Here is a 12,616-nt window from a genome sequence, read left to right as displayed (position 1 = left end):
TGCCCTTTGAAAGGTATATTAAGCAATTTAGACTTAGAAGTAACATCAGCTGACCAGGATTTTAGCCACAGCGCCCTGCGTGCCTGAATGGCGAATCCTGAATTCTTCGCCGTAAGTTTAGTAAGATGTACTACGGCCTCCGAAATGAATGAATTAGCTAGTTTAAGGACTCTAAGCCTGTCCGTAATGTCGTCCAGAGTAGCTGAACCAATGTTCTCTTCCAGAGACTCAATCCAGAATGCCGCTGCAGCCGTGATCGGCGCAATGCATGCAAGGGGTTGCAATATAAAACCTTGTTGAACAAACATTTTCTTAAGGTAACCCTCTAACTTTTTATCCATTGGATCTGAAAAAGCACAGCTATCCTCCACCGGGATAGTGGTACGCTTAGCTAAGGTAGAAACTGCTCCCTCCACCTTAGGGACCGTTTGCCATAAGTCCCTTGTGGTGGCGTCTATTGGAAACATTTTTCTAAATATCGGAGGGGGTGAGAACGGCACACCGGGTCTATCCCACTCCTTAGTAACAATTTCAGTAAGTCTCTTAGGTATAGGAAAAACCTCAGTACTCGTCGGTACCGCAAAATATTTATCCAACCTACACATTTTCTCTGGTATTGCAACTGTGTTACAATCATTCAGAGCCGCTAACACCTCCCCTAGTAATACACGGAGGTTTTCCAGTTTAAATTTAAAATTTGAAATATCTGAATCCAGTCTGTTTAGATCAGAACCGTCACCCACAGAATGAAGTTCTCCGTCCTCATGTTCTGCCACCTGTGACGCAGTGTCTGACATGGCCCTAATATTATCAGCGCACTCTGTTCTCACCCCAGAGTGATCACGCTTACCTCTTAGTTCTGGTAATTTAGCCAAAACCTCAGTCATAACAGTAGCCATATCCTGTAATGTGATTTGTAATGGCCGCCCAGATATACTCGGCGCTACAATATCACGCACCTCCCTCTGAGCGGGAGATGTAGGTACTGACACGTGAGGCGAGTTAGTCGGCATAACTCTCCCCTCGTTGTTTGGTGAAATTTGTTCAATTTGTACAGATTGACTTTTATTTAAAGTAGCATCAATACAGTTAGTACATAAATTTCTATTGGGCTCCACTTTGGCATTGCAACAAATGACACAGGTATCATCCTCTGAATCAGACATGTCTAACACACTAGCAAATAAACTTGCAACTTGGAAATACAATTCAATTAGAATAATATTAAAACGTACTGTGCCTTTAAGAAGCACAGAAGATCTATGACAGTTGAAAATTAATAAATTGAAACAGTTATAGCCTCAATCCTTGTAAACAACACAACTTTAGCAAAGGTTTAATCCCATTAGCAAAGATAACAAATTCTGAAAGCAGGAAACAAATTACAGAATAAACGTTTTTTATCTCAGTCAAACTATAATTCTCACAGCTCTGCTGAGAGAAATTACCTCCCTCAAAATAAGTTTTGAAGACCCCTGAGCTCTGTAGAGATGAACCGGATCATGCAGGGAATACAATGAGTTGCTGACTGAAATATTTGATGCGTAGTAAAAGCGCCAAAAAAACGGCCCCTCCCCCTCACACACAGCAGTGAGGGAGAACAGAAACTGTCAGAAAAACAGATTAAGCAACTGCCAAGTGGAAAAATAGTGCCCAAACATTTATTCACTCAGTACCTCAGTAAATGAAAACGATTTTACATTCCAGCAAAAACGTTAAACATAATCTCTAGTTATTAAACAGCTTTATGTATTTCTTACAGTGTAATTCTAGTGAAGTACCATTCCCCAGAATACTGAAGTGTAAAGTATACATACATGACATTATATCGGTATGGCAGGATTTTCTCATCAATTCCATTGTCAGAAAATAAAAACTGCTACATACCTCTATGCAGATTCATCTGCCCGCTGTCCCCTGATCTGAAGTTTACCTCTCCTCAGATGGCCGAGAAACAGCAATATGATCTTAACTACTCCGGCTAAAATCATAACAAAAACTCTGGTAGATTCTTCTTCAAACTCTGCCAGAGGGATAATAACACACTCCGGTGCTATTTTAAAATAACAAACTTTTGATTGAAGATATAAAACTAAGTATAATCACCATAGTCCTCTCACACATCCTATCTAGTCGTTGGGTGCAAGAGAATGACTGGGAGTGACGTAGAGGGGAGGAGCTATATGCAGCTCTGCTGGGTGAATCCTCTTGCACTTCCTGTTGGGGAGGAGTAATATCCCAGAAGTAATGATGACCCGTGGACTGATCACACTTAACAGAAGAAAGAGGGGGGTTTAGGAGCACCACTTAAGAGAGGCTAAAGTGTGCTAAAAAGAAATACTAGGAGAGTGTTACCAGAATTACAGGTATACATATAGTGTAACCATATAATGTGAATCCAGTGTGTCGATACAGGGTGTTAATAAACTTCAATGTGCTGACGGGATCGAAAATACGCTACAAAGTGGTAGTTTGAGTGTGCTATGAGGTGCTGGGATAAAGCACTAGTATGGGGGTGTACATAAGAATAACAATATGTAGGTGAGGAGCCACACAGTGGAGGCTTAAAAGGGACAGTCTAGTTCAAAACAAACTTTCATTATTCAAATAGGGCATGCAATTTTAAACAATTTTACAATTTTCTTCTATCACCAATTTTGCTTTGTTCTTTTGGTATTCTTAGTGAAAGCTAAATCTAGGAGGTTCATATGCTAATTCCTAAGCCCTTGAAGGCTGCCTCTTAGCTCAGGGCATTTTTACAGTTTTTCACCACTAGAGGGTGTTAGTTAATGTGTTTCATATACTGTAGATAACACTGTGCTCACGCACGTGGAGTTCCTATGAGCCAGCCCTGATTGGCTACAATGCAAGTCTGTCAAAAGATCTGAAATAAGGGGGCAGTTTACAGAGGCTTAGATACAAGATAATCACAGAGGTATAAGTGTATTAATATAACAGTGTTGGTTATGCATAACTAGGGAATGGGAAATAAAGGGATTATCTATCTTTTAAAACAAATATTCTGGTGTAGACTGTCCCTTTAAGTGTGCTTGGGACAAAGGGATAAAGTGCTATGAAGAAGTTGCCAATAGATTAATGTATATAAATTAGATCAGATTTAATCCATAAAGAAACAAACATTAAAAAACATAAGCTGTATAAGCAATACAGCAATATATTGGATAAACAATAAAATAAAATCTGAGCTCAGATACACATAAAAGACCACAAGGGGCCCTGAGGTCTTAACAAAGACCAAGAAAATATATGTACATATGCCAAAAAAGAGATCCGAGAAGAAAAATATAAAATTTAAAAAGTTGTCCCAAATAAGTGTTAATATTAAATGAGTGTCCAATGAAAATCCAGATGTATGGATAAGGTGAAGAGTGCTTCGGGTCCGGAGGTTGCCAGGAACACCTGCAGATACCTGTAAAAAAGAAAGCGAACAGATGCACAAAACAAAAAAAGCTAACAGGGCTAAAAAAGAAATGTGTTCACCATATGTGTACAGTAACTCGGGCTAGTATGTCAAAAAAAGGTTAACGCGTTTCAGCCTTCAAAAAAAAAAAAAGCTTTTTTAGCTGAGAAATTAAATCCATAATCTAAAAGAAAATATCTCTCTTATGACAAACTCAAAATATAGGCACAATCATCAAACTGAATGACCTTTCTACCAATGGCTGCTTCAGAGGAAGCAAAAACATCAACATTGTAAAATGTAGTAAAGGTATTCAAAGAAGACCAAGTGGCTGCTTTGCAAATTTGATCAACTGAAGCCTCATTCTTGAAAGCCCAAGATGTGGCAATTGATCAAGTAGAATGAGCCGTAATTCTCTGTGGCGGAGGCTTATCTGCCTCCACATAAGCTCTGTGAATCAAAAACTTTAACCAAGATGCTAAAGAAACAGCAGAGGCCTTCTGACCTTTTCTAGGGCCAGAAAAAAGAACACACAGACTAGAAGAGTGTCTGAAATCTTTAGTAGCATTAACATAATATTCCAATGCTCTTAACAACAGCCAAAAAATGCAAAGATATTTCAAAAGCATTTTTTGGATCAGAACACTAATATTGTGTGAGGAAACAACTTTAGGAAAAAATGTAAAAGTAGTACGCAAAACAGACTTATCCTGATGGAATATCAAATAAAGAGACTCACAGGAGAGAGCAGACAATTAAGAAACTCTACTAGCAGATGAGATGGCCAAAAAGTAGTTTAATGTCCAATTTATACATAGGTTAAAAAGGTGGAGCCTGCAAAACCCTTAACACTAGGTTAAGACTCCAAGGAGGAGAAATAGGCCTAATAGGTTTTATTTGGACCAAAACCTGAACTAAACAATGAATATCCGTAAGATTAGCAATCTTCCTGTGAAATAATACAGAAAGAGCTAAAAACATAATTTATGTAAGAACTTACCTGATAAATTCATTTCTTTCATAGTGGCAAGAATCTATGAGCTAGAGATGTATGGGATATACATTCCTACCAGGAGGGGCAAAGTTTCCCAAACCTCAAAATGCCTATAAATACACCTCCTACCTCATTCATACCTTAGTTTAATATGTAGCCAAGAAGTTAGGTGTAAAAGGAGGAGTAAAAAGCATACAAAAAGAGGAACGGGAAAAAATAATGTGCTTTATACAACAAAAAAAAAATAGGGTGGGTCTCGTGGACTCTTGCCACTATGAAAGACATGAATTTATCAGGTAAGTTCTTACATAAATTATATTTTCTTTCATGTAAGTGGCAAGAGTCCATGAGCTAGTGACGTATGGGATATAATACCCAAGATGTGGAATCCTGAGGATCTCAAACCCCTTGTGCTGTCAGAGACCCCCAGACAGCTGCCCAACCCGAAAGACTTGCATCTGTTGTGATCACAGTCCAGGAAGGACGAACAAAGGAGGCCCCTTGAACAATAAGATGATGGTTTAACCACCAAGTCAGAGTGTGTTGAATGTTGGGATTTAAGTATATCAACTGTGATATCCGAGTATAATCCCTGAACAATTGGTGTAACATGCAAAGCAATAGAGGTCTCATATGAAAATGAGCAAAGGGGATCACATCCAATGCTGCAGTCATGAGACCTAAAATTTCCATGCACATAGCCACTGAAGGGAATAATAGAGACTGAAGGGTTAGACAAGCTAAAACTAACTTAATTTGTCTTTTGTCTGTCAGAAAAAGAGTCATGGACACTGAATCTATCTGGAAACCTAAAAAAGGTGACCATTGTCTCAGGAATCAAGAAACTCTTTTGTAAATTGATCCTCCAACCATGTCTTTGAAGAAACCACACAAGTTGTTTTGTGTGAGATTCTGCTAAATGAAAGGATTGAACTAGTACCAAGATATCGTCCAAATAAGGAAACACTGCAATACCCTGCTCTCTGATTACAGACAGAAGGGCACCAAGAACCTTTGAAAAGATTCTCGGAGCTGTCGCTAGGCCAAACAGAAGTGCCACAAATTGGTAATGCTTGTCTAGAAAAGAGAATCTCAGAAATTGATAGTGAGCTGGATGAATCGGAATGTGAAGATAAGCGTCCTGTAAGTCTATTTTGGACATGAAATGACTTTGCTGAACAAAAGGCAGAATAGTCCTTATAGTCACCATCTTGAAAGTTGGGATTCTTACAAAACTATTTAAAGTTATCAGATCCACAATTGGCCTGCATGAAACTTCCTTCTTTGGGACAATGAATATATTTGAATAAAAACCCAAACCCTGTTCCTGTAGAGGAACTGGAACAATCACCCCTGAAAGCTCTAGGTCTGAAACACACTTCAGAAAAGCCTGAGCCTTCAAAGGCTTTGTTGGAACATGAGAAAGAAAGGATCTTCCCATATGGGGTCTTATTCTAAAACCTATTCGATACCCCTGAGAAACAATATCCTGGATCCACTGATTTTGGACAGAATCTGCCCAAATCTCTGAAAATAATTTCAATCTGCCCCCACCAGTTGAACTGGTTTGAGGGCCTCATCTTCATGCAGTCTTAGAGGCTGCATTTTGTTTCTTATAAGGCTTGGATTTATTCCAATTCGTAGATGATCTCAAATTGGAACCAGAGGCCTTAGGGGAAGGAGAGGTTTTTTGTTCTTTATTCTGACAAAAGGAACAAAAACGATTGTGAGCTTTGAATTTACCCTTAGATTTCTTATCTTGGGGCAGAAAAATTCCCTTAACCCCAGTGATAGTGGAGATAATAAAATCCAATTGAGAACCAAATAAATTATTACCCTGAAAAGATATAGATAGTAATCTAGATTTAGACACCATATCAGCATTTCAAGATTTAAGCCATAAAGCTCTTCTAGCTAGAATAGCTAAAGACATAGCTTTGATATCAATCTTAATAATATCAAATATAGCATCACAAATGAAATGATTAGCATTTTGAAATAAAAGAACAATACTAGACAATTCAGGATCTGATAACTGCTGTGCTAGACTGTCCAACCAAAAAGTTGAAGCAGCAGCAACATCAGCCATAGAAATAGCAGGCCAAAGAATATAGCCAGTATGTAAATATGCCTTCCTAAGATAAGATTTAATCTTCCTATTTAATAGATCCTTAAAATAAGTACTATCTTCCATAAGAATAGTAGTACGTTTGGCAAGAGTAGAAATAGCACCATCCACCTTAGGAACTTTTTCACAAAGCTCTAAATTGGACACAGGTAAAGGATACAATTTTTTAAACCTAGAAGAAGGATTTAAATAAGTACCAGGCTTAGACCATTCCTTATTAATCATATAAGAGATAGCATTTGGATTAGGAAAAACGTCAGGAGTAACCTCAGTAGTCTTAAAAACAGAATTCAAACATTTGCTATTCTTGTTATCAAGAGGATTAGATTCTGCAATACCCAAAGTAAACAATACTTTCTTAACAAAGAACAAGTATATTCAATCTTAAAAAGAAAAGTTGATTTATCAATTTCAGTCTCTGAAGTAGAATCCTCTGAGCCAGAGAAATCCTCATCAGCAGAAGATACTTCAGTATGCTGCTGATCAATACAAACTTCATCAGATTTATGAGAAGTTAGGAGAGACCTTTTACCTTTATTTGAAGGCGGAATAGCAGTTATAGCCTTCTCTATGGCTGCAGCAATATAATCTTTTATATCTACAGGAATATCAAGCACATTATACTGTGAAGGTTTAATAGTATCCTTTACCTGTGTATTTAATTGTATCCTTTACCTGTGTATTTGTACTTATAGAAACATTATCAGCATGTAATAATTTTTTATAACAAGTGCCACATATTTGAGCTGAAGTAAGATCAGCTAATTTACAACATACACACTTAGCTTTGGTAGAATTGTTTCAGGCAGATTGATGTTACTGTAGGAACCAAAGGCAGGATCAGTTTGAGACATCTTGCAAAATGTGGGGGGGGGGGGAGAACAACAACATTTAAACAAAATATCCAATTTCCACAACATAGCAGTTTCAGGAATGGGAAAAAATGCTTATGAGAAAATTCTTATACGAAAATGAAATCAAAAGCAAAACATCATAGCCCTCTAAAAACAAATGAGAGCAGAGAGCAAAAGAGGGAGAGACTTAATATAACAAATTTTTGGTGCCAAGGAGGACGCAAACACATGATGCAAATGCAGAGAAAAAAACTTTTGCCGCCAAAGTTAACAAAGAAATGCGCAACTTTGCGCAAAACAATTCCCGTCAACAAAGACACAAGAAATGACGTCACCGTCACCCAGGATGATCATAAAAAGGATGTCCCTCGGGACAGGTGATCCGGACAGAGCCACCAAGAGAGCAATTCTCTCAACCGGTTGTCCAGAGAAATCAGTTGAGACAGATCCAAATAATCACCGTTCCACTGCCTCAGCATGCACAGTCGCAGCGGCCTGAGATGGAACCTGGCAATGAGAATGATGTCCATACTGGACACCATGAGACCAATCACCTCCCTTATTGTCTCCATCTTGACGAGGGGGCATTTAGAAATTTGCTTAAGCACTTTAGATCCAGAACTGGATGGAAAGTTCCCTCCTTCTTTGGGACCACAAAAATGTTTGAATAGTATCCCAAACCTCTCTCTGCGATAGGCACTGGGACAAAGACTCCAAAGGAGGACAGATCCCTTACACACTCCAGAAAGGTTTTCCTCTTTACTTGTCTTGAAGACAGGTTGAGAGGATGAATCTGGCCCTGGGTGTATAAGATTTGAAACCTATCTTGTAACCCTGAGCTATGACCTCCAGGACCCAAGGATCCTGCATGTCTCTCAACCAAGCCTCTGAAAGAGCGACAGTCTGCCCCTACATGATCCAAAATAGGACCAGGGGGCAACCCTTCATGCACACTTCGTTTCGGCAGGCTTCTTGCTCTGCTTGGATGCAACTCTTGGTTTGCTCTGGCTTAGCAAAGGCCTCTGATGCTGGGCTTTTATCAGAACTAAAGGAACGAAAATACAAACTTTGTCCCTTAGAGTTGTTCTCCTTATCTTATGGTATGAAGGCACCCTTGGCCCCTGAAACCGTGGATATAGTCAAACAAACTCTTTCCCTTAAAAGAGAGAGAAAGGGACTAGACTTAGAAGTTATATCTGTCAGAGCGCCTTACGGGCCTGAACAGAAAACCTAAAAAGTCTTAGCCATAGGCTAATTAATCTGTGTAATAAAAGTACAGATAAAAGAATTAGTAACCCAGAAGGCAGTAATTATTTCTAAAAAATGTAGAGGGAACCTCCACCTCGATCATTGTCGCAAAGGAGACACACCAAAAGGTAGCCGCTCCAGCAACTGTGGTGACAAGCGCCGCCAGAAAAAGCAAATATCCCATAGGTTGAAACATCCTCTTTAACAGAGTTTCCATCCTTATATCAGGCGGCTTTATGAACGACAAACTATCATCACACTGGCTAGTATTACATGTGGCAAGCGTAAAAATAGCACCAACCAAGTAGGGATGGGAAAGAGAGAAACCCACCCTCATAGAGAGCCCGGGACCGGGATCCTTAAAAGGCAGACGATGGGAAGAGGAATCTATCCTGTCCCACTTGTCCTTAATACTCTAATGTAGTCAAAACCGTTCTGTCCTAAATCTATAAACTGGATCCTCCACAGGCGGAGGATTATAGACAGCAGACTCCAACCCTGAAAGTTCATACTGATCAGATATATCCGACAAATTACATGATGCCACCCGGGCAGAAGTGCAAGATTTAACCTATCATAATGGCCGCAGACACCGCTGTATGAAACTGTGCAGTAACGTCTGGTGAAAAAAAGGCCCCCTCCAGATGGAGGATTAGCAGTGCAATGGGAAGCTGCATGTGTATAAAAATATGCATGTAGGGTGTGCACCTCACTGGACGATGACTCCTCAGAGGTGGGCGGCTCAGTGGTATCAAACATGTAAACCTTATTTGATATAATCCACTTATCAAGGCATATGGAACATAATTGAGAAGGCGAATATTAGAGAGCTCCCTCACAATATAAACATGCATTACTCTTTGAAATAGAGGGAGAACCCTCTAATGAATCAGAATCCTCCATAGCTAAAGTACGATATGCTGTGGACTACAGAAAAAAGAAACTTTATTTTATATAAAACAAACGTCACCTTTATATCACATGGTGCGCAAAACAGGACCGCCCCTGCTATGAGAAAAAGCGTGCCAAGTTTTAAGCTGTGCAACCTTGAATGTGAAAGTGAAAACTGTATGTTCCATCTCAGCCTATGAGCCCATAAACATCTTACACATAAAACAGCATAAAATCAAATAAAGCATATATGATTAAACCCAACTGTTCATAATACCCCTCAGGAGATAATAACCCTTGATTCCATATAGATAAAAAGGAGCCACACTGTGACCCTGTCTTCTAGCATTTGCAATATGTGTAAAAAATGAAACGATCTTACCGGAATCTATGCCGTGGAACAGTAACACGATCCTTCAAGTTTGATAGATTGCAGCAGAGCTTCTGACATGGACTTGAGTGAAGAAAGTAGGGAGCAAAACTTCTCAACGCTGATTGCTAAAGGAGCTGTTAATATGAGTCTGGATGGATTCGCAGAAAGACTCTCCCTGCATCTCCAGACTCTAACTTTTGTCAATGCTCTCATTGAGAGGCTGACAATACTACTTAAAGCTCCAGTCCCATCTCGAAGGGCAGATACCCTTCCTAAGGAACTACTCCGAAATCTTCTGACACTTCTCTGCCAACCTCCTGTGATGAGAGGCAAAGAATGACTGGGGAGGTATTTAAGCCTTTGGCTGGGGTGTCTTTGATTCCTCCTGGTGGCCAGGTTCTGTATTCCCACAAGTAATTAATGCAGCTGTGGACTCTCCCTGTATTAAGAAGGAAACAAGTTTGTGGTTAGTAAACTGTTCTTGACCCAAGATATAACTTACATCTGTAGACCACCCTGTCTACCACACCAAGCTATGCTTGCATGAGCAAATAAGGATGTGGGTACAGTTAAACTGACATAAGCTACTAACCTGTCTAGGGTGTGGGGAATTACAGTAAATATATCCCTTATATACTTAATTTGAATGTATCTCAGGATCCAGATAGATAGACAGCTTTTATCATTTCCTTCTTCCAAAGGTGAAATACAGGTATCCTGAGGAAACCATGAGACCTCTTGGTGAGATTTTTGTTAAATGAGCCCATAATTCCAATAACCTGAAGGTGAGGGATAGGTATTCCAAGATTCAGCAAATATATTTACAAAGTTTAAAATTATTTAAAACATTCAATTAGAATACTGAGGTATCATAGAATAGCATTACGATGACTCATGAGTAATGGTGGAGGTGTAAGTAGCATAAGTACAAAATCCAAAACCATATCCATAGTTAATTTTATTTCACACAGGAGATGTACATAGCAAATTTTGGTTGAGGGAATCAATCACAGTGGTCCCTCAGCTATGTTTTATATACTATAAACATGTTTCTGGAACTTTCATTATGTTTTAAGTCCATTTAAGCTCAATTAACAGAATAAAAAAAAAAATAATAAAAAATATGTGGTTGAAGTCTCAATTTTTACAATTTTATTTCAGGTATCTAATTTATTTGACAATGCTACACAAAATGCCATTGTTGTCTCCTAAAAATGATTTGTCTGGCTTCTCACTAACCTAGCTAACTACTCGGTGTGTTATAGTTTTAATTCCCCCCCTGTAATTTCATTTTTCATTTAATTAAAAATAAACAAATAAATGGAATCTGGCATCTTTTTTGCCTGGAAGGCTGGTCACTAGTCGCAGGCTATAAATCCTGTTAAGAGAATAAGAAATCACTTACCATTAACAAATTCAATTTAAAGGGATATTAAATTAAGACAGAGCATACAATTTAAGAAAATAGTTTCCAGTTCACTTATATTATCAAATTTGGTTCCTTTCCCATAATAGAAGTAACTTAGAAAGTTGTTTAAAATTGCATGAATCGTGAAAGACAAGTTTGGAGTTTCATATCTCTTAAGGTATTTATTACTAAAGAGTTTCAAAACTTACATTTTCATGCGTAATTATGAATTAGAAGTGTGCAACAGTTTTTTTCAATAAACAAATTATTGATGCTTTTTTCCTGCCCAGCGGTGCTGAAACCACACAATAACTATTGTCCCACAATTTTTTTTAGAGGGGCAGGCCCGATGCAAGTATTAAAAAACCTTTACTAACGTTCTACTACTTTTAAAATATAATAATATTTAAGTGTGGTAACAAAACAGTCAATTATAAATATGAACGTTTATTTGAATACATCACCTTACATTTCCACTACCTCATACTAGTAATAAATTGAAAACACAGTGACTGTTGTAACCTGCAATCAACCCAACAACTCCATTTCAAGTGGGGGAAAAAAAAAAGATTTTACTAAAACATTCAATTAATTTTAAGAGTCACATTACCATTTAAGGACCCATGAATTAACGTCATATTAACCCATAGTAGAGTAATTTGCTTATAATAAGTACCAATCTATCCACTTTCTAAAACAAGAGTATTATAAGAATAATATGTGGTACTTTGTATAAGATATATGCACAAAGAATCTAAAGTTACAGATTCTGTATCACCACACAGCACATCAGTGCTCCGAGCAAATGTATCCTAGCATAATACTTTACAAACTGACACGATTAGCAATTACACTACAATTTTCTGTTGTAATACGAAAATACTAAATTGTTCTGAACTTATTTTGAAGACCAAATATAAATAAATGAACCATATAAATTGTGTATACAGACTACCTTTCTTTGGCATTTTCCTCAATCTCCTAACTGAGCTTTGATTTTTATCAGGTTTACTGGTCGTGGTTGGGTTGGAGAGTGAAGGTACAGTAGTTGGACGCACAGGGAGGCCAGCCGCAGACATCAGAAAAGCCGTCATGCCTACCGATGTAAATGAAATCCACATGCAAAAAAAGGGAAAACATAGGAAAGGGGAAACAATAATAATAAAATAAATAAAACAACGGAAAAAATAAAATATGTAAAATGAATGACATACAAAACATAACATGTTTTGCTATAAAAAAAATATAATGGATAAAAAAATAAATAAATAGAACTTAACAAGAAATAATGAAAGGCTA

General features: G+C 38.0%; 1 protein-coding gene across 1 annotated transcript in view; it reads right to left on the bottom strand.

Annotated features, from left to right (window-relative positions):
• LOC128643356 (probable E3 ubiquitin-protein ligase DTX2) overlaps window positions 1-12,409 on the bottom strand; it is a 49,180-nt gene extending 36,771 nt beyond the window's left edge. Inside the window, exon 1 of the mRNA XM_053696286.1 lies at window positions 12,273-12,409. Within this exon, the coding sequence (XP_053552261.1) occupies window positions 12,273-12,396 (124 nt within the window). The 5' untranslated portion in view covers window positions 12,397-12,409. The remainder of the gene's footprint in view (window positions 1-12,272) is intronic.
• Window positions 12,410-12,616: the final 207 nt, after the last annotated feature.

This window comes from Bombina bombina, unplaced genomic scaffold (genome assembly GCF_027579735.1).
Source record: "Bombina bombina isolate aBomBom1 unplaced genomic scaffold, aBomBom1.pri scaffold_1131, whole genome shotgun sequence".
Taxonomy (NCBI): domain Eukaryota; kingdom Metazoa; phylum Chordata; class Amphibia; order Anura; family Bombinatoridae; genus Bombina; species Bombina bombina.
The sequence above is the reverse complement of the archived record's forward strand: the minus strand, read 5'-3'. Positions and strand labels throughout refer to the sequence as shown.